At 45.7% G+C, this 26,469-nt stretch overlaps 1 protein-coding gene across 1 annotated transcript in view; it reads left to right on the top strand.

Moving 5' to 3' along the window:
- LOC148653266 (E3 ubiquitin-protein ligase pellino homolog 2) overlaps positions 1-25,372 on the top strand; it is a 31,191-nt gene extending 5,819 nt beyond the window's left edge. The window contains exons 2-6 of the mRNA XM_088648056.1: positions 9,073-9,202; positions 18,231-18,332; positions 18,740-18,937; positions 19,455-19,643; positions 20,467-25,372. Of these exons, the coding sequence (XP_088504182.1) occupies positions 9,073-9,202; positions 18,231-18,332; positions 18,740-18,937; positions 19,455-19,643; positions 20,467-21,045 (1,198 nt within the window). The 3' untranslated portion in view covers positions 21,046-25,372. The remainder of the gene's footprint in view (positions 1-9,072; positions 9,203-18,230; positions 18,333-18,739; positions 18,938-19,454; positions 19,644-20,466) is intronic.
- The last annotated feature ends 1,097 nt before the right edge of the window (positions 25,373-26,469 follow it).

Raw genomic sequence — 26,469 nt, 5'->3', positions numbered from 1 at the left:
GCGATTGCTTCTGCTTGATGGTGAAGCTCTTCTCTGTGTTCAGACTTAGGCCGGCGTCGCACTACACAACTTTTCCGAGGATTTTCAGTCATAGCCTTCGTTTACATGATTGTAAGAAAATCCCAGTGATTTGTAGAGAGTCGCAGTGCGCGCCCGTTACCGTCGGCTGTGTAGTGTGACTTGGTCATAGCGCTCTTAACAGCCCCTGCGACTCTCTGCAACTCGCTGCGATAAAATCAAACTGCGAGTCGCAACTCGTCGGGTCTGCGACAGTCAACGGCCAGTGAGGGCTCATTGTAGTACAGCCCGTACAACGCAGCTGCAAGGAAAGAAGGAAAGCGAGTGTTCTGGACTGTGCAAATGGAGGAGAGGCTCGTCGAACTTTGGAGCCAGCACAGATGTCTGTTCGATGTTTCGTGTTTGTTGTTTGTTTACTTTTGTGCGGTGCTCCTCTTGTGCTCCGCGTTGATTGGCTTGTCAAAACCTCACGGTACTGTCATAGTGCAATGTGAGATTTGGAACCGTGACGAAAAGTCGTGAAGGAATCGTGTAATTCAGTCACCCCCTTGCGATTCCTAGTTGTATAATTTGACACCCTCTGGGACAGAAAAGGCAGCGAGATTCAGCACCTGCAGTCTTTAAATTTGACATGCTCTCCGACTGGAAGTCGTGTCGAGTCCTGTAGTGTGAGAAAGGCTTTACCTGTTCTGCTTTCACATGATTGGTAGTGCTGAGCTTTTTAAGGCAAAATGTATGAAGGGCAATCATATACTGTATGGCTTTCAGTACCACAGGGGTCTGTCCTAGGGCCACTGCTTTTCCTAATTTATATCAGTGATCTGGATTCTGGTACAGTTCAACTAGTCAGGTTTGTCCTACATCCCAAAACAGGAATACACTGCAGAAAAAGCAAATTAAAAAAAAAATATATATTGAGGTAAAATCACAGTCTTTTCTGAGCTGTTAATTTCCTTTTACCCGTGTGTTTATGCTTAATTAACATACACCTGGAGTCCCAGAGGGTAAGGGGGAGCCCTAATATTGAGGACCGTGGTGGGAGACCAGCTCGTATGTCCAGGGAGGCTGAGGGCAGGAGGTTCCTGGTGTGCGCTCGCCACACTGGGCCGTGCCCAGTGAGCGGTGGACACTGGTGTGAGCGGGCGATGCTGGTGGGCAGCTGGAGTGTTGCGCTTATTACACAAAACGTGCTGCAAATGCTGAGCCCCGTGAGCGCAAGATGGTTGTTGTGGGTGAGATTGCATTTAACAGTGTTTATAAATATGTCCATCGTTTTCTGCCCAGTGCGTATTTGTACTTAGTCTTTGCATCTTTTATTTACAGGCTTGGAATAGCCAGATTAGTTGGCTAGAAAACAAAAGAGATTTTATTTCATTTACAGTTTTTTTAAGAAAAGCCTGATACTGAAGCTTTAATGACACAAAATGTGCAATAAGTCTCAGTCATATGCAGAAAAGTAATTTTAATAAATAATTATAGATGAAGATACTGAGTCAACTATACTTATATGCCACCGCCAACTAAAATTTGATACATGGCTACAAATATTCCAGTAGCTGTTCTGCGTTTCACGAGTTAACAGTGCCTTGTTTGTGCAGTGCGGATGGGTAAAATGCTGCTGTTCCTCATATGATTCACATTGTGACACAAATTGTTGTGTCATAAGCCACCAGATGGAACCACAAAGCTGAGCCAGACTTCAGGATGTTTCTAAAGTGACCCAGAAAAAACTGTGATATTGCAGTTCTCATTCTCTGGTCAGGATTAGATCAGAACTTCGACCTACATGGCCTTATCGAGTCACAGACCCCGTGCCTGGGGTGGATTTTTGTGAGCTGGGATGTTCTTGCTTCTACCAACTGGAGACCAGCCATTGTGGCTCTGGGGTTTAATACATGATTGGTTCGTGAATCAACATTTTGATTTAATCCAGGCCTTTATTTTCAATAGGTTGGCACTGTGCAACATGAGTGAAAATCGTTGTGGTGCGGCAGGGGTGCACAGCTCCAGTCCTTGGGCAGACGCAGTTTATTCAGGTTCAACTCCCCCTCCCAGAGTCCTTGCGTGAATTATTTACAACCTTTCTCGATTTTGTGAGTGGTGGGAGATCTGAAGAAGCCTGTAACAGGCTTGATAGATTGATGGACGAGAGCTGGGATGTACAAGCTCGCGGAAGAATTATAGGATCTGGCGTTTTTCTCACTAGGAAGAGAGAGTGCCGCAGTCAGATCAAAATGTTCAAATCCTGATTCAGTCTTGAGCCTACAGATGTATACTTGTTCAAAACAGAGTTTTGAAAAATCGTTCCACCCCATATACAGTCTCACTAGAATACATATATATGAAATATGCAAAGTATATATTGGGTTGCATAACTTAACTCACTTGTATGTATTGTACTATTATTATATAATTCGTTACACTGTGGCTGTGTTGTGTGTGTTAAGCTGCTGTTGCACTGCAATTTCCCTCACGGGATCAATAAAGTATCTATCTTAACTAAACTCTCTCAGTGCTGTTAGACAGCCCACTGTGATCTTGCCAAGATGACCTCAATGCGTTAATACCAGCCCTGAGAGCCTCCCTAGCACATGCAGTGCCTGAGCCTGAGCTTGTCCCTTGGTTAGCCTTGTTGAGGGCTGCTGTCGTGGGGCAGCAGTGCGGCAGAGTGCTTGGGCCTCGGTCTGCTCTTGTACCCTGGTTCAGTGGGCTTCACTCATGCTGCATCAGTCCAGTCCTGCCCATTGGGATAAATGAGTACAAATGTAAGTGAATAAACGCCTCGACCATGATTAATAATAGGAGGTTATACCTCTAGCTGGTGAACTCGTTCTCTTTCTTTCTGGTTGCCAGTCCTCTCCCCCGCGTACCCTCCTGTGCTCTTAGCTGGGGAGTTGCGGTAAGCTTGAGTCCTGATTAGCCAGGGTATTATGGCTACTAATCTGGGTATTTTTACCTGATTAACGCTGTCCTTGTTTGAGTAGGAGAAAGGACTTCTTGTAACAGTGTGGATGAACGGATGTCCCAGTGTTGCCTTTAAGCCTTATGTGAATATCTAAAGCAGAATCCTGTTGCTGCCTGTAAACTCGCTCATTCTCGTTCCAGTTTTCCGGGATTACCCTTAATTAAGGGAGGGATTCTGTCCTCAGCTACAGCAGGTGATCTAGGTCCTGTGTCTTCGATTGAAAGTGTTGCTTTTTTAAAGACCTATTCTCCAAACACTAACCTAACCACCGTGGAGAGTGGGAAAGGGTTACAGAATGTTTGGCCTTCTAATTTCAGAGTTCTTATACGACACTATTTTACTGCAATACTTAATCGTAAATGAGGATTTCTTCTCAACCAACCCACCTGGTTAAATAATGACACCCCTGTGTCACTTAAGAAGCAGTGAAAGACAGAAACGAGTGATCAGTAAAGTGTAAATAACATGACAGTGTTAACCAGTGCAGGTGACATTCAGTGGTGCAGTTTATGTCTCTCTCCTGCAGCCCAAATTATTAGTTTCTCTTTGGAGGATCGTTCTGGTAAAAAGGAATATAACCTAAATTTCAAAATAAGCCCTGGGATGAGGATGGGGGAAATGTTTTCCCAAGTTAAGCTTTGTAAATTCACTTGAACCCATGAAGCATTCATCTGGTGTGCAGAGAGGGTCAATTGGTCAAAGATTAAAGATCCCACTGAAGAGTGTGAAAGGGAGAGCCAGTGATAAACTTTATTGACTTTAAGGCAGCAGGTTTCCCTAAAACAACCTTAAAGATGAGGAGAACGACCTGTTTTAAGTTAGTGCACACCTAGAGGAATATGTAGTAAAACATTTGTTGTAGTAAAAGAAACCCAACTATGGACTTTTGAAAACTCCAATATGGAGTTTTGAAAGTTAAAGCACTATCCAGCTAGATTCCTAGATATTAATATACCATAACATGCTCCAATCCTATCTTAATAAGATTTTCAAGCTTATTGCTTGGGGAACTAAGTTTGAGTTTCTGATTGAATAGCCTAATTGTAGTTGTATCAGCGTTGAACAGAAGTTCAGAGAAACTTTTAAATGGCAGGAACTGAAACCAGTCACTGATGATTTAGTCAGTTAATATGAGTACAAGTGTCACCGCTGTAGCAGTGGATATACCAGTTCCTAATATTGTTCATTTAGATGGAAAAAAGAGTGAGGCCCAGGTGAAACTATTGTCAGATTTTACACACTGTATATGGTTTAGTATGTATATTACAACCTTGCAAAGGAATTTCTATCAAGAAAATATTGTGCATTTTTGTGGAAGAACTTACTGATCCGCTGTATCCACAGTCTGAGACAAATGTATACAGATTACTGCAGATGTGCGATGTTTGTTGAGAGACAATTAGTAATAGCTTTTTAAGACTGCTGTCCCAAATCCACACCCAGACACAAATCCAAAAATTACTGTGAAAATAAGGCTAAACTACTTCTGTATTCTCATTGATCTGAGAAAGGCAAGACAGCATTTATATGTGTCTATCTGAGTTGTCAATCCCCTGGAAAAGAGGCAGAACAAGGGCAGACTCTCAGTCTGCTGGGATTGCAGCCGGTTTAAAAGAGGGATTGAGTAAATGGGTCAGTGGGGCGGACATTAAAAGAGCAGCAGGTTTTACAAAAAACGGCTCAATACCATTGTGACCAGCGGGCATATTGCTGTCGGTCCTACAGAGCTCAGCTGGTACTTCTGAACCATTAAAGGGCTGCACTGTAAAACTGAAGGGACTCTGGAACGTGGCCGCATCAGGCTCAACTGAATCAGCATTTTTGTGCAATGGAACAAGTAAAAGTTAATTCCACACTGCCAAGCGTTTTGGCTGTGGCGCCTTCTTTTTGGTTCTGTAAGAAAGCAAGGGCGAGAGCGACTTGTTAGGTATTGAACTATCGAGAGTAATATTTTTTTCCACTTTCCAGTGGGGCCTGTTTTGCATTTTTCAAGAACCAGAAGACCTTGTTTGATTAAAAAGGGTTTCATGGGCATGCACAAAAGGGTAAGGTAGTAGAAGTTAAGGAATGTAGTGTGGGTGTTTTTTGGAGTTTTGGACAGGGATTTCCAGGGCTTGAGAATGCTTGAGCAATCATTCCTTCAGTGTGGAAACCTTGATATAGTATGAGATTTTCCAAGAGTCGAGTGAAATGAATGTCCAAATATTGGAATTTCTTTTTCAAATTAGACCGTATATCGAAATCTGTTTAGCTGAAGCTGCAGCTGTTAGATTTATATAAATAAGATTATTTATGGTTTGGTATTGGGTCATCTAGAGCTGTCTTTGGAGCTGTCTGTGGTGGGAGACTTGTTGTTTACATAACCTGTTTTGAACAGTCATTCCCAGTTAATTTAAATTAAAAAGAATAACTTACAATCATGAGAGAAACCAGTTTTGTAAAACTTTAGTTTTTAAGTTTTAAAACCATTTCCATAAACCAGTGTAAATACAATGATGTACTACAGCAGTCACAACAGTTAGATAAATAGTCTAGTTATATGCATATACAGTATGTTTTTCATGTAGATTCTTAGCAGTTTTTTTAAAATTTTGTATCTGAAGATGCTGATGAACAAATAAGTAAATATTAAATATCTATAGCTAGAAGTTGGATGATGGATGTGGTTATATATGATTTTTTTTTAATTCTGCTATTCCATATATTGTGTGGTTTTTGAATTTCATTGATTTCCTGGTCAAACCTCCCAGTTCTAAAGTAAACAGAAAATTTAAGTAATTTATATATAAATATTTAAGGATAAATAGCCCTACAAATACAGATAATGCAACTTTACACTTGTTCTATTGACAAAAAAATAACCATCTGCTGTGGATCAGAAATCTTCTATTTCTTTTGGAGTAAATCAGACAGTTTTCTTCGTTTTGGGGAGATCGCTAGTAAACCTGCAAAATGGGTTTGATCTCTGGAAGGCTTGCAAATGGGACTACGTGAACAGTTTGGATGACATTTGTAAATGTTATTTGTAATTCCGAGTTTGTTTAGTTGAATTAGCAGCCTGGTGTCACAACATCTTGCCTGGAAGAAAACGTGTGACTTGTTTGTGGCCATCAGAGTGGTTTTCCAGCTGGAGGGCTGCTGATGTCATGCTGTGATGGGTCATGAGTCTGTTCACAATGTGGAGCCGAGAACATGATAAATGAGCAGTTTTGTATTCTGTCCTATAACAATGCAGGGGCAACCAACCTTCAGTCTTAGAAAGCCGCAGATTTTTTTTTGCATTTTCTTTTGGGCCCTCTCCGAGCTCTTGGATACCTCGGTGAATCTCTCATATCTCTGGTACAAACTGCTGCTTGCTTCCATGTCTTTTAACCACTAACGATTTGAAAAGAGCTATGAGAGTGGCCTGAAGGTTTTGCCTGTTGTTGCAGTTTGGAAGGGGGTAGTCTTTTTTTTATGAATAGAAAAGATCTGTTAAAAAAACAAACAAACTTTGAACTGTGTATCCCTGCCCTGGTTCTTTCTCCAGCCCTGACCCACTGTGTGCCCAGGCTGCCAGATTGCCAGGGCAGCATGGGTGACAGGTGGTGGGGAGGGAGGAGAGGGATGGTTAATTTGGACAGGTGGGATAGGCAACAATGGAGCGGAGGGTTTGGAAAGAGCTGGTGGGGGGTGGGGAGGAAGGAGGTAGGGGAGAGGAGAGTCATCTGTCTGGAGGTGAGGTGGAGGGTGATTTGGAGAGTGCTTATCCGTTTGAAGACGCACAACTGAGGAGGGGAGAGAGGCTTAGGATCCCTGTGTGTTTCTGCGGCGAGAGCAATGTCTCCGTTAGGGGAGGCGTGCCTAGTTTCCAGGGACATCAGGAGCTGTACTAGGGGTAGACATTTGGGGTAGGAGTGGGGGAGGGTGTTTTTTGGAAAGGGGCAGAAGATGGGCCTGTCCCTGTTCTTTGGACAGCTTGTGAATGTAGATAGTTGGGCTTCTGCCCTCGGAACTTTTATCTCCTCATACCAGGCTCCTTGTGCAACAGAGCATCAGTTTAATGCAATTGGGAAAAGAACTGCGCAGAAGTAAGGACTGCAGGTGCAGAACATGTGGGCTTTGTGGCTACAGTTGCCCTTATTTATTAACTGTTGACCACGGCTCTGAGACAACTGATCAGATGCCCATCGCACAGTGGTCCGAGCCGTTCCGGGGTTTCAGCTGACCTTGATTGCTTAACCGTGGGGTCATTAGTTATTGGATGTCAGTGACAGTCCAGCTGTAGCTTTTCCGGACTTCTCTCGCTGTAGGCGTGATGACCCTGCACCCGAGACCACAGCTCCTTCAGCATGCTTCATTTCGGCTCCAGAAGGAGTTCTTGGAGAGATACTGGGAGAGGTGGATTATTGTTGCTACCCCAAAGAAGACTGAATTTACATTTTTGAATTTTGTGCTCCTTTTCCTCGTCCCTCCTCTCTCCCCAGCATTGCACACCTCCCTGTCTAGCTGGAACAGAATGTTGATTTGCAGATTTTATACTCATTCATGCTTACAACACTTGATGTTGTTTGTGCTGACTGTTTTGAGATGACATTATTATCTTGTACGAAATTAAAGTTTAAAAAAAAAAATTATGGAGGGAACTTTTTGAGGGTTTTGCCATAAAAAGGATGGAAAACGAGAAAAGCAAGGTTTCCCGGCTCCTGCAGAGAGCAGTTTGGGAAAGGAGCCTTTGGAGAGGTGGGGTGTGTCTTTGTGACACTAATGGGATAGGCATTTTTCTTTCCATTTTTAACTTGTTTTTCCTCCCATCACTTGCCCTGGAAAGGGTACCTGACGCTCTGCCGGGTCTATTTGTGTGCTGCTTGTGCTCTTTTGTGAAGGGCTCAGGCAGTGTGTGTGTGTGTGTGTGTGTGTGTGTGTGTGTGTGTGTGTGTGTGTGTGTGTGTGTGTGTGTGTGTGTGTGTGTGTGTGTGCGCTTCAAAAGGAGATGCTCTGCCAGCTGGTCTTCATCCAGGCTTCAACATGTGGATCTGACATCTGTCTGACCAAACAGACTGTAAAGCTGCAGTCAGACCCAGACATTTATTGGTACTTGGCACGGTTGGCTTGAATTCTTAAAAGGCACAATGTAGTGTTTTGTGCAACATGCGCACTGCGAATGCCAGTGTTAGCAGTACAGCTGCTTTTCAGTGTGAATCTGTGAGTTATTCCTGCGTGATATGAACTGAAGCTCGCGGAGAGCTGATAAGGCCCATCTCTCTGAAGAGTGTTGGTGGGGTTATTAATCTCTGTCTGGGGCAGCAGGGAAGGGTAGTGGGGTGGAAGGCTCTGGTTGTTCCAATAAATAGCTTTTCCCAAAGTGGGGGTCAGGACCCCTGGAGAGGGAGTTCCCCTGAGGGCTGGGAGAGGCCTGGGAAGACTCTGCTGTTCTGTTTCCTAAAGCTGCCCGTCACAGCTATTTTCAGATTTTGTTTTAGTGAAATATGAAGCTGGAAATGGTGGTTTCATTGTGAGGTTGGACAGTAGCTGAGCATTGGGGAAAAATGTAGGAATCTTTCCCCCACTTAAAAAAACAGAAGGTCTCGCCCTAGAAGATGCTCTGGGGGTAGTCTCCTGGTTTGGGAGATTTGCTCATGGAAAGTGTTATAGTATGATTTTACTAATATAACTGCTGTCATTAGATTTCTCTTAAACTCACAGGATTTCTCACCAAATGGACAATCAGGCTACTTCTGAGTGGTGTGCATGAGTTCCTCTCCATCACAGAAACAAGTGAAACAATCTGCAGATTCATAAATAGATTTTTTTTCTTAAGTCTTGCTTTGTATGTTTCCTAAAGCTTTGGTCCTGTCCTGCAGAGACACTTTCAGCTCTAAAAAACGCTCTAAAAAACTTTCAGCAGTCACCACGTTCAATTCCCATGGACTTCTCTCGATGCTTATCCTTGTTCCGTTTCCTGTTCAACCTGCTACAGCAAAAGGAATTCCTTGCACAGTGGAAGAGGTTCCATCGGAGCGTTTTAGACAGAGGAGCATGAGTTGACTCCATCCCCTCCACAGGGGTATTAATTGACTGTTCTCTTTCTCTCTCTCTCTCTGTGGCAGGTACAATGGATCCCTCCCCAATGGTGACAGGGGCCGCAGAAAGAGCCGGTTTGCCTTGTACAGGAGAGCCAAGGCCAACGGGGTCAAGCCCAGCACGGTGCACGTGCTCAACACACCCCAGGCTAGCAAGGTATGCAAGGTCTTCTGCAGGACGCGATCCGCTTCTCCATTGTGCAAATGAAATGCAAGGCAGATGGACCGGCTAGCACCAGGACAGCTGGCCTGGCTTTGGGGCATTTTAGAAAGAAAACGAGGCGATGGGTATCTTCGGCTTCAGGCCATTCTTAACTCGGATTCTTTGTCTGGCTGAGAAACCAGATGTTAAGTTAACATATTAAGGAGAGGCTTCAGCACTGATGGGGTTAACCAGTTTTTTTTTAACTGTGTTTTTCTCGTCTGCCCGTATTGTTTGCCTGCCAGAAGCGAGCTCCTTTAGAACAACCAAGTTGTGCTTACTGTTATTTTTTTCTAACTTTGTGGTAGCTAAGCAATCCTACAAACAAACAGCGCTCGTTTCTTTTCTGTGACGTGTTCTTGAGAAACAAGTTTTTCCCCGAACCCCGTTCCTCTTTTCTCGAGGTTCAGACCGCCTGCAGCTGGTGCGTGCTGGCTCTCTCGGCGTCCCATCTGCTCTGGCTACTGAAGCACAGCCACTCGGCTCTAGCCACCAGCCCCTCGCCTCCTCCCCCTGTTCTCGTGCCCTCCGAGGTTGGGAGGCGAGGACTGGCTGTAAACAGTGCCTCGTACACAGCTGGCTCCCGGGGCCGGCTGCTGGTTAAAGCTGTAGTCTGTAATTGTGTGCTGTGTTGTGAGTCGCGCCGTGCTGGGGGGGTGGGAGGGTAATTACAGGTAATCTAAGAAGAGTGTATGTCCTGACTCTCGCCTGGTCACCTGTTACTGCCCCGCCCACCTCATTTTATTAGTGTGCTCTCGGAGGAAGAGGGGGCTGTGACATAATGCCACAGGCAAGTATCTCTTGGCTCAGAGAGGCGAGGAGGCGGGGAGGAACTTCCAGCCCCCACGATCTGTCACCCACAGAGAGTGTAGGCACAGCAGGGCCGCCTCATGGTATAATTAAGGAGACGCAGCGCATTGTTGCTGTTGACAGACCCCTGCTGAATGAGCCGTGTGCTCTCTGGGTTGTTGTCTAACCAGCCATTTGTCGTTGGCCTGTCATAACATATGCAATGGCGTGCATTTTGTTTGTGAAGGGGCAGGTGTTCACCACAAGCGTGGCTGCATCCCCTAGCACCCAAGTGCTTCGTAGGTGCACTGTCACATCAGAAGGGTATAATCATCTAAAGTGCGCTCGCAGGGTCTGAGGAGGGCAGGATGAAGGTTCGTTTTCTTATTATTTTCCTCTCGTGGCTTAAAAGGTCACATGGCAGTAGGAATTTGCGCTGGGCAAATATATGAGAGTGAGAGAAGGAGGAACATGGTGTGTGTGGACCTGAGCTTGGGTTCACTATCGGAGTAGTGGGAGTGTAGTCCAGCCGTTTAGTGTCTGAACAACTGCTTCTTTCCTGAAAATACCAAACGGGACGGGGGCCAGGGGGTTTAGGAAATGTTTTTCTATGACAGTATCATGGGATCGTTTTACTTAATGGTGAAAACCTTCATGTCCGTAGCTTACAAATGGATAGATTCCCGTTTTTTAATTTATCTCCACGGAAATTCAGAAATGTAATTGATTTTAACCACTGTTGTGTTGTGACGATGCCATTGGGCCCCGCGAGTCCTCTCCAGTCTCCCCTGAAGGAGGTGGTGTACAGACTCTTCTTCACTGTGGTCTCCTGGTCCCATTCCGGTTCGGCCTGTGAACAGGCTCCTCTGCAGCTCTTTAACAGCCAGTGCGCAAAGTAGTTTGGCTCCTTCTTTCTCATCCTCTTCTTTCCTACTCTTCCCTCACTCCTCCTTTCTTTCTCCCCTCCATCCTTCTGTTTTTCTCCCTTCTGGTCTCATTGCTCTCTCGGCTCTCCCGGGGTCGCGACCTCCCCGTTGCCACGTGGTTGGAGACCGTTGGCTGTGTTGCTAGGCAGGTTTGGCAGTGTCGGTGATTCCTCGGGGAGGAGGGGGAGGTACAGCAATGTGACTTTACTGCTCCTCTTTTTAGGAGAAGGGGAGCACAAAGTGATGCAGGGATGCTCAAAGACCCGGTGATGCAAACTGGGTGTCTGTACTGGTGCTCGGTTTCCTCAGACAAATGATGTAATGCCGATCGCCTATCAATTCGATAGCAAGTCACGGCAAAATAGGTGTTGTAAGTCAAAACTGTTAGTGAATATGGTTATAATACTGTACACCACTTGTTTTCCCATGGTTTGGGACACTTGATAAATTCCTGCAGATAAAGCCAAGTCAAAGCTATGCTCAACACAAACCTTACAACAACTGTTTCTAACCCTAACCCTTTTTTTTTTTCCATATAAGTAACATTTTATTCCATTACAACATTACAACCTGAAATGTATATTAATCAGTTTTGTTTCAGTTACGGAATGTGCACACAGCAGAATTGGTATGAAATAAAGATGTTGAATTGTTATTATTAGAGGTTACTAATAGTGATTCTTTCTCACCTTTGTATTGCAAAAGGGTATAATTCAGTTGTGACAGAGGACTTGAAAGCAGTACTGTAGTTTGACAGCTGATGCAGGGGAATTAAATTGAATTAACTCAGTTTTAAGGAACTCTTTTAAAGAACCTGCTCATATCTGACACTAAAGCTTTATAGTAGGGCTGGGTGGTGGCTCAGCGTAGTAAGAGGAATGGAATGTAGCAGCCAGAGTATTTCTTTCTTTATTTAACATTGTTTTTGGTGAATAACCTTTTCTTCTACCACAGCAGCTGGCAGAGAAGAGAGAGTCACACATTCAGTGCATTCTGTTTCACCAAGTGCAGTTTTGCTTTTGTGTGGTTCTAATTTAAATTTGTATGTATTCGGTAATAGAGAGAAACTTTACATACTTTCCAACGCTTTCTCCTAATTAATACCACAATATCATTAATTAAGTCGGTAGAAAAACCTGTTATCATACTAGTCCAGAACAGAGATCTGTGGTTCTTGTACTGGTTCATGATCACTTGTACTGTGATCATACATGTATGGCCATAAGATTCTTGGGAATAATAAGCATGAATTTAGAAAAAGTCTTATTTAAGAAGAAACAGTTCTTTAACCAAGCAAGAGCAATAATGGATACAGAGCATTATATATATATATTTCATTTTCCTAAGGCTTTTATACAGATAAAGGATCAATACAGCACAATTATAGTGATGTGATTAGTCGAGTACCACAGGGTATTAAGACTGCTGCTCTTTCTAAGTTATATCAGCAATCTAGGTTGTGGCGTAGTAAAAAAGTTTGATGAGGAGAATTTATAAACACTTAAAAAGCTGCAAGGGAAATTCAGAAACAGACAAAATTCAAGACTGAGAAAACACCTACATGATATTTAACATAGACGTGTAGTGTTTTGTTCCAGTAATATTAATATTTTGTAGGAAGCACCCCGCTTGATGAATGAACTAGGTGTTTGTGGACACCATTTACATTTTCTAAACAATGTGGGGAAGCAATAAAAAAGTGAACAATGTAAGTATATATAGTCAAGAGGTGTTAACAAGAATTTAGTGATGTGGTAGTCAGGCCTTGTTTAGAAGAGATTATTGTGTTCAGTTTTTGTCACTATGTGACAAGATATTGCAGCTCAGGAATCAATTCTTGTGCTTAAAGGAAAGTGCTAAACTGACAGACTGAAGAACTTAAACGTTTTAGTATTGGTCCAGGGAAGACTATAAACTTAATTCAAGTGTTCAGTGTCCCCAAAGATGACAATCCAGTGGACCTCTTCGGAATCCACCTCGGAATGCAAACCACAAGATACAGCTGGACACTAGGGAGCCGTTTATCTAAAACTGAGAAGAAAAGGTCATTCTTTACAAAAAGGGTTGCTGCCCCTCCATATTGTTAAACACGGTGGGATACCCCGACTGCTTCCACGAAATAGTAAGACCTAAGATGGAGTGCAGCACAAGGATGATATTTTTCTCCTGTAAATCCTTCCTGGTTAAAACTAGATTTTGGCAAACCGCCGTAAAACTTGTTTCTTTATGCTTTCCCTGTCTTTATGGGTGGGGGAAAAAGCTGTGCTGTTCAGTGAGTAATCATGGTCCCACCAAAGAGCTTTGTGCTCCATGTGTTCACAGCAAGGGGACTGAGGGGAAGAGGAACAAAAATATATTTTTAAGAGCTTTCAAGTAGAATGCGCATGATGTACTTACAATAATTCCGTACACTTATATAGCGCTTTTCTGGACACTCCACTCAAAGCGCTTTACAGGTAATGGGGACTCCCCTCCACCACCACCAGTGTGCAGCCCCACCTGGATGATGCGACGGCAGCCATATTGCGCCAGAACGCTCCCAACACACCAGCTCTCAGTGGGGAGGAGAGCAGAGTAATGAAGCCAATTCATACTAAGTTATAATACAGGGGCTCCTGTAATGGCTTAACTGGTAAACACACCCATTCCAAGCAGTGGCTGGGGCTCCTGACCGTTGCCAGTTTGGTCCAGGATCGCGTCGCTGGCCGGCTCTGGCTAGGGTTCCTGAGGCTCAGCGCAGCTGTGGGCGGGTTTGGGATCAGCCGGCCAGTGCTCCGCGTTCCCAGTGGAAGGGAGACCCCTGGGGGCTCATGGCGGTGACAGTGAGGGATGCTTCTCTTCTCCAGTCAATGCTGAACCTCTCACGTGTTGTTGTGGATCTTCTGACGCATCCAGAGATGAATGGCCTCATACTTTCCATGTAGACTCTGTGGTTGCTCTCTAGGTCCCTGGTCCTGGAGAGCCCCGATCCTGTTATTCCTATAGGTCAACTGTTATTTAAAGATTAGGAGCAGTTGCTGTTCAAGAATCTGATCCTTTAGGCAGCAGGTGGATGCTGCACATTGGCGGTGGTGGAGGGGAGACCCCATTACCCCATTATATTATTATTATTATTTAAGCAAGTAATGTTCCAGCGAAGGAGGGAGCACTGGCACTTATGGGCTGAAAGATATTCTCAATATTTGTGCCAGATGATCTCTAAATTATTTAATGTGCGCACCACCTGTTTAATTGATCGTCGTTAAACTGCCCCAGGCCAATACAAAGTGACGATTAAAAGGCTGACTATTATAAAACCTGATGGAGTGTGGTGTCCGGAGACCAGACCAGTTGGAGACTCCTACTGTAAAGACACGCTTGGCGAGGCTGGGTCGGTGTGTAATGAATAATTGGGGAATGTAAATTATACAGATACGTTCTGGTCTTTTGCGGTCTGGTGCTGATAATGTTTTTCAGGACGTTAGCTTTCTCGCTCAGTGTTAAATCAAGCCCCGCACGCATTGGCTTCCTAGAGGATATGGTCTCTCTGCTATGTTTCAGATAATGAGTGGAAAAGACTTTCTTCTTCCGTTTTTTTTTCTCACTTGACAGCAGCAGTGGTGGGCCGGCTGATCGTGGCTCTCGGGCAGTGCAGAGTCTCATGCGTATTAATAAGGAGCCCCTGTGATCCCTCTGATGGGGGGGCAGACAGTCTTTACTTCCCTCCTTTGCTCTCTAATCTCCTGCCTGATCCCAGCTAAAAGGCCTTTCCCATACCTTCAGACACGCAGAGTTGCCCTTCCGAGCCCCAAAGGCAGACTTTCTAGTCTCCTTTTTCTCTGTCTCTGTTGCTCCTAACTCTCCTCTTATTTATTTGGATCCCTGCCTCTCCCCCTTGGTCTCAGTGCACAGGTGCACCCACCTCAGGCCACACGCGGCCCGCGAGAAGCCCTCATTCAAAACCGGAAACTCGAAGAGGCTTTGTGTTGCTGTCTTGACTGGACTGCTGTGCCTCGGCGTCGGTGAGGGTGAAGAGAGGATGCTGATTTGATAGTTTGAGGGCGGTCGCACTATCAGTGAAGCTCCAGGAGCAGGGGCTTGCTGATCCCTTTGAGATCAGGCAGCCCTCGGTGTTCATTCCATCCCAGGGGGGTTGGCTTTGTCTGCACATAACCATGGTCAGATAGAGAGAAGATCTGTGCATTATATAGTACAGTGACATCTCTATTGCCTAGTATACTGATCCCGTTATGTAACTACTATGAGCTTTGCAGCCTCCTCCATGTAGCCATCTGGTCTGCAAATTTGTTAGAACTGCCGGGGCTTAGGGCAGCCTGCCTCTTGCTCCTCTCTGACAAGTACGTGCTCACTCCCGCCCATCGCCTCTACACTAGCGGTCCCCGATTACGCTGATTATTTGTATGATTTGGTTCACTGGTCAACTACAATTACTGAATAATCAATCGGAAAGAAATTAATTAGAAAAGGGTTTGACTTCTGGCCTTTACACTGATTTATTAAGATGCTAAATGTATCTTTACTTTTCTGTGCTGAATGAGGCATAGAAAAGTTGCCCCTCTATGTCCTTTTACAGCAGTAGGGTTCAGCATAGATAAAGAGTCAAGGGGAGGAGGAGTCTTGATGGAGAGTGTAGAAGCTGAATTTTAGTTTTTACTGGCAGTGCGCTATAGTATGCGGACTGAAGTTTTCCGGTAGTGCTTTTGCTGTGCTCCTACCTACTATTTCTTTGTGGTGTGCTTTTGTACCCCGTATTATAAAATGTAATGATGATGTGTGGGTTAAATATTCATTGCTGGTGCTTTGGAAACCCGTAAGGCATTGGAGGGTAAAGGATGTTGCAATCTGTTGGTAACCTCCTGGCTTGTTGTAGTGCTCGGCAGATTGTTGTAGCGAGTGGCTGAAAGTACAGACAAGGAGCCTCTAGACCCTGCCCTTCTGGCCACTGTGTTTCTGGCTGAACCCCGGCCCAGCACATGGGGAGAGACAGAGCTGTGCCCTGCAGGGTCTTCGGGCTGGCGAGTGGGCCTATTGATCATGGTCATATGGTCTGTTCCCTTACTTCTGAAGGCTTTGTCAGTGGCAAGAGAGTGTTGTCCCACTGTGCAGGGGGTGGTTAATTAACAACATGGAGTACCACAGCTGAGCCAACCCCCCCCCCCCAAACACACACACACAAAGGCAGGCACCCATTCCACCATCTGCCTCAAGCCTCCCTGTGTTAGGGACACACACCACCCCCTGACCAAGTAGTGTCAAGTCTGGAAGAATAGAAATATTGTGCTTTTCACTCTGACGCTTCTCCTCATCGGGTTCTGGTAAATAAGCAGTCAAAGCTTCAGGACGCGCGCGCTCTGCCAGTCCCTAGTGAAAGCACAGTGTAGCCGATCCGACCCACTTTAGCACACATTATTATTTCCTGCCGGTAAGTGGAAAAATTAGCACTGCTCATGCCAACTGCCTCTCGCAAACACAGATGTCAGTCCCTGTTGGAAAGTCAAAGGTAAATAGCACTTTAATTATGATACATATTGTGAAATGGTTAACACAGTGCAGTACATTTTGTTCTGATAAATATTTTTACTTGGAAGTACTAGTGTAATTTAAAAACATCATTGCCCAGGCAGCGCTGAGTGCAGCTTTTCCCATGGCTATTATTGCATTGACCTCCATAGTTATTCATACTCCTGATGAAAACATAACAGGTTTTGTGATTGCATGAGCTTTTAAAAAAAACTAAAAAAATTATGCTGTAAACATAGCAAACTAATATTTAAATTTAAGTCAAGAAAGCAAAAGGGTTGCATTTATTCACACTGCTGAAGTCAGTATTTTGTAAATCCTTCCCTGGCAGGGCTTACACTGCTGCCTATAGTATGCTGTGAGCTTCTGGCACTTTCAAAAGAGGGAATTTTGACTATTCCTCCATGTTTTGGGTTATTTTTTATGTGTTGTTACCTATTTGTAGGTTTGGATGTGTGTGTTGTTGGAATCATTGTCGAGGTTTGGACAAGCTTGAGCTTCTTGGGACAGGGAACCAGATGTTTGGCCAGAATGTCCTGGTCCACGTCAAAGTTCATGATTCCTCCTTTCTTAAGAGCTTGAGCATCATCGGAAGGAAAATAACCCCAAAACATAACAGACCCTAGTAATATTTTACTGTGGGATTGAGTGTTTTCTCAACATGAGCTTCACATTTTATACACCAAACATAATGCTGATGAGCATGTCCAAAAAGCTCAGTTTTCGATTAATCTTTTCTTAAGATGTGGTAACGGTTATCATTCAGTGGCAGTTTAGCAAATTTCAAGTTGCCTCTTTATATGGTTCATTCTCAGAAGCAGCCACACTACCTGGCCATGAAGACCACGTTGAATGGTAGTTTTTGACACTTGGCTGGAGCTTTCCAGCGCAAGCTGGAATGTAAATAGAAAGGGATAGATTGAGGTTTTTGTGATTATTTTTATTGCTTTTATTTCTCCCAACATCTTTATGTCAATGACCATTTGCCTGTAGTCTCCCTGACCTCAACCAAGATGATGCATGCTACTAATGAATTACATGTTTGTCACTCTCTTTTACACCCCTAAGAAGGTTTTGGAGGCCGCTAAGTGGTTCCATGGTACTTCGAAAGAGCGGATTATTATTATTATTGTCAATTTGTTTTTGATTGAAATCTGGAGGACTTGTGTATGAGTGTGCTTATAAAACCAGGAAGCCAGGAAGCCACCACATGGATTGTCAATGCAAGAAAAAAGGTTCTTCTGTCACTGCGGTGATCGAGACCCATGCTCTGTGTCAAAATGTCTTTTATTTCCTTCCATAGTCTTGGATAAATTGTCAATTCTTGACAGCCTGCCAGGCACATTTCACTAAGTCTTTCTGTCACTTGAGGAGTTTATGACCTGAATCAGCTGAATTTCTGAATAAATATTTATTACAAGACATCATTTCTAGTCCTACATTTCTAAATTAATCTAACCTGTTTTTGTCTCTGCAGAAAGGTGGTAGTATCAGGACCCAGACTCAGATGGGTCTAAACTGCATTGTGCCAAGTGAGGCGCAGTGTTTTTAGATGCATAATGCCTCGTCGGAGTAATTAGAATTTGCTAACATTGTGTATTATGAATCTTTGGTCAAATATAGGCTTTGCCACTAGCCAAAGGTCCTGGAGAAATGGAAGGACCCATGTTGTTCAGTCTGATACTCTGATTATTCATCTCGTTTCTACCGGTTTTGCAAGCAGTTGTGCTCATATTCTGTTGTTCCAGGCGGTGAACTGCAGGGGGCAGCACAGCATCTCCTACACGCTGTCTCGGAACCAGACTGTGGTGGTGGAGTATTGCCATGATAAGGACACAGACATGTTCCAGGTAATCAAAAAGTGTAAACATCACGGAAAGACAGAGGAAATTCTCTGTCTTATGACAAATAAATGAACCTACCTTATCCTCTTAATGATGCTCTTTAATACTATTATAAATAATGTATAGATGAATGATTTAGGTGTTGAATTGGCATCTAGGGAGACTTGGTGTTGCTTTGCAGTAGCGTTTTCTTTGCCTTGCACTGCAACTCCTGACATTTTGCAGACAGATCTTTTAAAAGTCAACATCCGTAACAGCTAATGCGTGCAACTGTCCAAAAATTCAGGGTTGCACAATCCGAAAGACGGGAGTTAAAAATACATTACCTTCCGTTTCCCCTGCGTCCTGCATTTGGCTCATTATTTTGGTCTAGTGCCTTTCTTACAGAATTCTCCCTCTCTGCTCTGCTGCAGATTGGCCGCTCCACCGAGAGCCCCATTGACTTTGTGGTGACGGACACGGTGTCGGGGGGCCAGGGGGCTGAAGATGCCCCCATCACTCAGAGCACGATCTCCCGGTTCGCCTGCCGCGTGGTGTGCGAGCGCAGCCCTCCCTACACCGCCAGGATCTACGCTGCAGGCTTCGACTCTTCCAAGAACATCTTCCTGGGGGTCAGTGCGTTTCTGTACCGGTACGGGTACATGTCCGAGTACCAGTATGGGTACCAGTACCAGTACGGGTACATGTCCGAGTACCAGTATGGGTACCAGTACCAGTACGGGTACATGTCCGAGTACCAGTACGGGTACCAGTACCAGTACATGTCTGAACATCTTCCTGGGGGTCAGTGAGTTTCTGTACATGTACCAGTACGAGTACATGTACCAGTACGGGTACATGTACGAGTACGGGTGTGCTTTCAGCATGAGGTGTGAAGGTCCAGTGACAGGAGGAGGATGTGAAGGGTGGTGGGGTGCATGGTGCTTGATTAAAATGTCTGAACGTTTTTAATGAAATGGATTTACCGGCGACATCTAATGGTGGTTGTGGGGGGGGGGTGCCTTGGTTGAATAGTTGATGCCGATCTGATATGGAAACGGCAAATCTCTAAGCTTTGCCCTACCTGGGCACGGTCCCGCTGCGTTCCCACGCCCGCCCCCCCCTGACGGCCGCCCCTCTGCCCCGCAGGAGAAGGCGGCCAAGTGGAAGAACCCCGACGGCCACATGGACGGGCTGACCACCAACGGCGTGCTGGTGATGCACCCGCGTGGCGGCTTCACCGAGGACTCCAAGCCCGGCGTGTGGAGGGAGATCTCCGTGTGCGGCGACGTCTACACGCTGCGGGAGACCCGCTCGGCGCAGACCCGCGGCAAGCTGGTCAGTCCACCAGGGAAAGGGGGCTTGTGAGCAGGGAGGGGTGAAGAGGGGCGTGAGTGTGGGGGAAGGCTTTGTTCACAACTGCCCGTCCTTCCGTTCGGGATACCAACAGGAGGAGCTACAGCACGTTTCTAATGGATGGGACTGTGGACATTGAAAGATCCTTCATGCGGCCTGCTGTACTTAAACCTAGCATCTTGCCGACTTGTCTCGTCGAGGGGCATAGTCGTGGGGAAGCAGAAACTAGAAATAGGTTCAATCAGATCAGGAGAAGTTCTGGAGAAAGGGGGGCATCTTCTAAAGACATTGCACTATAGGTGAGGCACAACTTTAAACCTTCAAGGGTAGAATGGAAAACCTTAATAATTAAAGGGGTTGTTTATTTTTCTGGTCTTCTTTCCTTTAGGTGGTTATTTTTGAGAGTGTCATAGACCTTTCCTGTTAGATCCTTTATAAAAATACTCTTGAGTGACAAGGCTGCTTGAAAGTATTTTGCTGGCGATGCATTTAACTCTCTAACTGACCGGTGGTGTTGCTTATTCTTAGGCCACACCAAGGCTTTGTCGAGTCCAATCATTTATTCTGAGTCAGCGACCGTTTTTAAAACCTTGACTAAAATTCGGTCCTGTCCTTCCGTTGTTTTTTGTTCTGCATGAAGTTCACAGCTGCGAGTGGTCTTTTTGTATGCATCAAACACTTGGTTTTTCTGATGGAACTTTGCCTTGCGCCGGGCCGGGGACAGATGGAGACGTCCCTGCCGGCTGACGGGGGGGGCCTGTGAGCTCGCTCGCCCTGAGCCGTGTGCGGTTTGTGCCCCCTGCAGGTGGAGAGCGAGAGCAACGTGCTGCAGGACGGCTCTCTGGTGGACCTGTGCGGCGCCACCCTGCTGTGGCGCACGGCGGACGGGCTCTTCCACACGCCCACGCAGAAGCACATCGAGGCGCTGCGGCAGGAGATCAACGCGGCCCGGCCCCAGTGCCCCGTGGGCCTCAACACCCTGGCCTTCCCCAGCATGCAGCGCAGCCGCGACCTGGGCTCCCTGGAGGACAAGCAGCCCTGGGTGTACCTGGCCTGTGGCCACGTGCACGGGTACCACAACTGGGGCCATCGCTCCGAGCACGAACCCAACGCCCAGCGGGAGTGCCCCATGTGCCGCGCGGTGGGGCCCTACGTGCCCCTGTGGCTGGGCTCCGAGCCCGCTTTCTATGTGGACACGGGGGCCCCCACTCACGCTTTCGTGCCCTGCGGACACGTCTGCTCGGAGAAGTCGGCCAAGTACTGGTCGGAGATCCCCCTGCCTCATGGCACGCACGCCTTCCATGCGGCCTGCCCCTTCTGTGCCACGCAGCTCAGCCCTTCTCAGGGCTGTGCCAAGCTCATCTTCCAGGGTCCCATTGACTGAGCCGGCACACGCAGCGCTCCCATGGAATGGGGGAGCAGGGCGAGGTGGAGTGGATACACTGTGAAGCTTCTGACTTCCGTTTTCTTTTCTTTTTTTACTATCCGGAAACGGGGAATCTGTCGGTAAGGTTCCACGGGCTGAGGTGCTGCTTGTAAGCTGCTCCCCCTAGTAAGTCTCATGGACCGTGACCGCAGCCTGCTGCCAGGATGACGGCTCGCCCAGAAGAGGCATCGGATCAGGGCTCTTGTGACCAGTGATGCTCCAGTTGTGGGTTCCCGAGCACCGGCCCAGCGAATGGGGCAAATCTGTGGATCTCCGTTGTCTCTGCCCTCTTTACCTCTCATGTGCACAGTGCTGTTAACCTGTGCTGCTTTTTCACAGGCCTTTTCAGGGCTTTCTCAAAACTCCTTGCATCCATCTACAATCGCAAAGCCAGTTCTCGGAAAAGACCACAGCACACCAGACCCTGTTCTGCAACCCCATGTAAACTCCAGGCAGAGAGGCAGACATCTGACGCCAAAATCGAACCCAGGAGCTGTGATACTGTGCTTACCACCCTGCCTCAGTGCCACGTAGAATTCATCCTCATAAAACTCATTTTACTGAAGCTGATGGATTTAGAGTAGATGATCATGCCTTTCAGATATCGGGCTCTTCAGGCTTTTTTTGAGAATTCAGCCTACTTTGTCCATGGAACACTGATAAGCTAATGGGTGACCTCGGTGGCCACACGTTTCTGCCCCAGCCCTGGAGTGAGCCGGGATCAGTAAGGCTCCTGTGGCCTGGCGCTCGGAGATTCCTGTCCTGGAGCTGTGCTGGTGTAGGCTGGTGGTTTTTGGGTTATTGCAGAGTTATCAGGGCTTGTGCCCAGGTCAGGTAGCTGGGCTGCTGCTTGACAAAAGAGACGATGGGTATCCCAGGGATCAGATTTATCTCAGTTTTATCAATCAGCTAGGATTGTTTATAGCTTTGACCGCATCTCGTGTCCAGACCCATAGTGGTTTGTCTTCATGCTAAGCTTTTGCTAATTGATTTTTCTCCGATTTTTTGCCAAATATCTGATATAGATGGAAGGCATTTCCGATTGCAGCAACAACATACACGAAGGTTAAATCTGCCCTTATCCCTGTCATCCTGTTGTTTTCCGTGTTGGCACGTGAACTAGGTAAGAAGCATCTTCTCCACTGGCCCTGCGGAGAAACTGAGTGAGAGACCCTGGTTGGAGAAGGCAATGGACATGTGGTTTAGACCAACCCTTCGTCAAGACTCCATTTAAAGATATAAACCAGAGCCTGGCGCTCCAGTCTGGACCTGGGAAAGATATTTTTACACGATAAAAATGAGCTATTTTAATCAAATGGGGAGTTTTTATGAAGAGATATTTAAAAACTGTTTTTACACGTCCATCAGTAAAGCTCACAAGATTTTTCTTGTTCTTCCTATTGAATATTTTACTACACAGAGGCCCTTGTACAGTTTTATAATTTAAAGGATGTTAATATATTTTATCTTGTATACTCCTCTGAGCATGTGCTTTCATCTCTCTATGCATGTGTGGCTGCATGTGTCTGTGTGGTTGAGGGCTGTGTACAGAGGATGTATATGCACCCTCTTCATTTCCAGTGCTTTAGGAAAGGACAGGCTTTGGCACAGCTGACCAGAATGCTGTTGCTTTATATACAATCACTTTTAAACTCCACAATATGCTGTGACAAAGCATGTTCCACCATATATGTGTTATTGCAGTTGATAATGACCAAGAGAACAGTTAATTCCCCTAAAGTGTAATGTAGCAATGATGGATTTAATGGGCACTGACGGGTTTCACTTCAGCAGTAAATCTTGAGCAGTATTCACTCTTACTGTAAACTAGGGCTGTTAAGCCAAGGTGGGGTGTTTCTCCTTTATTTATTTGATAATTGTCAGGGTCAGTTGAACAATTTGCTGATTGTATTTAAATACCACAGTGATCGGAGGGGCTCTGGTTCTGAATGTTCTCTTCCAAATTGCTTTTGGAGAGTCAAAAACCTTGCATATTGGGTTACCCACACAGACATGCGTGCATGCCTTCCTTCATGTTCATATGTACACCTCGTTTCTCCAGTCTAAAATTTGCATTGTGTTTTGGCCATACTTCCAAACTGTTCTAAATAAAACTTTTCTCACTCCCATATCCCATGAAGGCCAAAAGAGTTTCTGCCAACTTTGTTGTTGTATGTTTCAGGGAGAAGCAGCCTGGGTCTTTTGAATGGACTGCTAGACATTCCATTAGGTTAGTGAACTTGCCGAGGTAGAGCTGTACTCAACAGATAAGCAAGCAGGAGCAGATTTTTAGGAGCCAGCTCCTTTTGTGACTGTTAAGAATCCACAACCGTTCTTGTGAACAGAAAAAAACACTAATGATCCCAGCAGAGCATCTCCCAGTGTAAACAGCTGTCTTTACTTCGCTGTGCTCTGCTTTGATGAAAACCAAAGGCTTTTGTCAACCCTGGAATGGCTGTTTTCTTGCTGATTTACTGTGCTGACAGATGGTACCACTTACATACACGGTAATAAAGGATGACATTATTAGATTAGGTCACGGAACACGGGGAGATAAATATTTGTCGTTTTCCAGAAGCTGTGTCATGAGCTGATTTTAAATTAGACCACTTCTGTACTTATTAAGCTTAGTTAAGGTGGCATGTCCTTAACCATACTGGTTCAGCCAAACTGGTTATTTAACCTGGATTGCTCACCTTCACAAACAGTGCTCGACAGAATAATATTTTCAAAGAACAACATAAGTAAATGGAAGGGGTGTCGGAATTGCAGTGTTTGATCTTTTAAGAAAGAAGGTGCTGGTCGCCTGTAATGTTCTGCAGATCAACAGGGACTGTGAGGCAGTGAAGGAAACCTTAAAACTTTTCTGTGCATTGAACGGTTTTTACAGCTGCACAGTCCGCACAAAGAACTGGTGGTCCACATCTCCAGCTGAATTTGGCTACCGGTGTCTGATTTGCCTGTAGCTAGTGCAGATTTTAAAAACGCAGAGTGCCTGAAGATGTAGGGCTGCAGCCTTTTACTGTCAGAAGCTGCATCCACCAGAACATGTGGACTATCCACAAGGGGGTTCCTCGTGCAGAGGTGCTCCCTGCCTGCAGGAAACAGGTGTGATGAGGCTGTCTGTTCCAGTCGGGTATCTCAGACAGGCCTGCACCGCAGCTTTTAACACTTCACAGGGGCTGTGCTCTTGTCGCATCCTGAGAGTTAGGACTACTTAAAAAAAAAACCAGGGATGCACAAACCACTTTTCTTTTCGCCCTAAGAGTTTTGACTGTGCCCCTGGGATTGTACCGATGAGTAGTATATGCGCTAAAGATGTGCAGAAAATCATTAATGTTGCTGACATTTCCCTCAAGCGGCATCCTCTCGTAGGGGAGAATATTTTGCAAAAACGCAGGCAGCCAAGTTTCACAAGAGAAATTTATATTGCGTGGCATACTAATACAGTGGTGGCCGTGCACTGTTTTTTTTTTTCCCCAACTCCATTACTTAATTGAACAAATTCCTTATAAGGGCTTAGAGAGGCCAGCTCTCCCAAGGCTTTACCCATAGGTAAATTAAAAACGTGTGTAAAGCCTTGGTTTCTGAGGACTGGAGTTGCCCACAAGGCATTCACTGGAACTAAAATGGATTGGTGTGTGTGTGCTGCCAGATGCCGCCACCACAGGGCTGTGTGCTTTGAATTGAATGTGTATCTTGTGTTAAAGGGGAGGGCGAACATGGGCGCTGTGCATGTGAGCACAGCCTGGCTGGTTGGGCGCTGCAGCGGCCCAGTGCAACCCAGCAGCCTCCCCCTTTCCCCCACGGACTGCTGGAGCCCCTCGGGCGGAGAGAGGAGAGCAGGGGCAGCAGCTGCTCTTGGCCTCGCAGGCTGCCATCTCCGAGGTGCAAAGACCTGGGGAAACGCGGGACGCCACCGTGGCGGCCCGTAAGAGGAAGACTCGCTTTTCACTGTGCTTGTCGTAACACTGATCAAAAAAACAACGATTCTGAAACCAGAACTGAATTCGGGGGGTTAAGTGCAATCGGTATGATAGATGAGTCATCCAAGTGAATTCAAAAAATGAGGAACGGGATAACACCAGGAGGGATGGCAGCGCTGCACCTCCCCGAGTGGAGCTCCAGCACTCGGGGCGTCTCCCAGTCGGCATGCCTGATTCACCGATTGACCCGCGGGAGAAGATCGTGCCGGGGTTCTCTTTCCGTTCTTAACCTTTGTACACTCACGGGGTGCTCGGCCGCCCTAACAGCCTACTTTACTAAATAAAGGCAGAAAAGGAAAGCGTGTGGTTGTTTTAATGTCTTTGAGGAGACGGGGGGAAGCACTGGAAGATGGTCGCGGGTAGGTGCTCCATGTGGACATCTTGGATGATGTGGAAACCCCACCTGCTCTCTAGTGGGGGATCGAGCATATCTTCCGTGAAAAAGAAGATATCGAACCAGCAATTGCCTGCATTTATTTAGCGATTTTCATTCCAGAGATGTCCAAAGCTCTTGACATGCAGAAGAGGACCCACTCAAGTGCAGCACGCGCCTGGGTAAAATGCTAGCTGTTACGCACCAACAGCCTCGTTACATAGTAGGTCAGATGGAGAGAAATTGTTAAAGATAACAGGTAAAGCAAACCTTTACAGGTTCAAGAGTAGACCTGTAACTGCTGTAAGTTATCAGGACCACTTTCCCAGTTGTGGAGACCTCATTTTCTGACAGGATTAGATAAAAGCACACACCAGGGGCTAGTTTATTCAACATACGAGGCAGCAGTGGGCTTGGAATGAAACTCCTGTGCCTTTGACATGGTCACTGACTGCTTCCCACGTCGAATTAGTTTAAACGCACTCCTGCTTCCTCTACGTAAAAAACAAAGGAGATCTTACTGTAAAACTTGTGCCATGGGATACCACAGAAAAGTGAGGAGCTTCTTGCTGCTGTTGGCTGAATTTATAATTGTATATTTCTTCTTAAAACCTCTACGGAGTAGTAGTACAGAGACCACTGAGCTGTTTTGCAGCATAATCTGGATATAATCACATTTTCCTCCTGGAACATGAGATGCCAGTAACCAATGAAAAACGCTTGTTTTTATAGTCAAGTTCTGTAGAGAGAGGAGGTTCCTTTTGCTTGGATACTTAACCTCGGACTCTGTTCAGATCTGTTGGATAAACACCCAGGCTTTACTGTCACTATGACTCTATGACTGTGGAAAATGGAGACGGTCTAGTTTTAATGTTCCTGAAGCTCTTAAGTAGAGCAGTACATAAATCAGAAAGGCTAAAAAGTGGGATGTCTGAATAATTAAAAACATTGCTTCCTTTTCTTACTGCAAAAGGCGAAACTGCTGCATTGTGTCAAAAAGCCAACCTTTTAATTTCCTCTGGA

The sequence above is a fragment of the Lepisosteus platostomus genome, chromosome 10 (assembly GCF_059453375.1).
Source record: "Lepisosteus platostomus isolate fLepPlt1 chromosome 10, fLepPlt1.hap1, whole genome shotgun sequence".
Lineage (NCBI taxonomy): Eukaryota > Metazoa > Chordata > Actinopteri > Semionotiformes > Lepisosteidae > Lepisosteus > Lepisosteus platostomus.
Note: the sequence above shows the minus strand (reverse complement) of the source record. Positions and strands in the feature narration are given on the sequence as shown.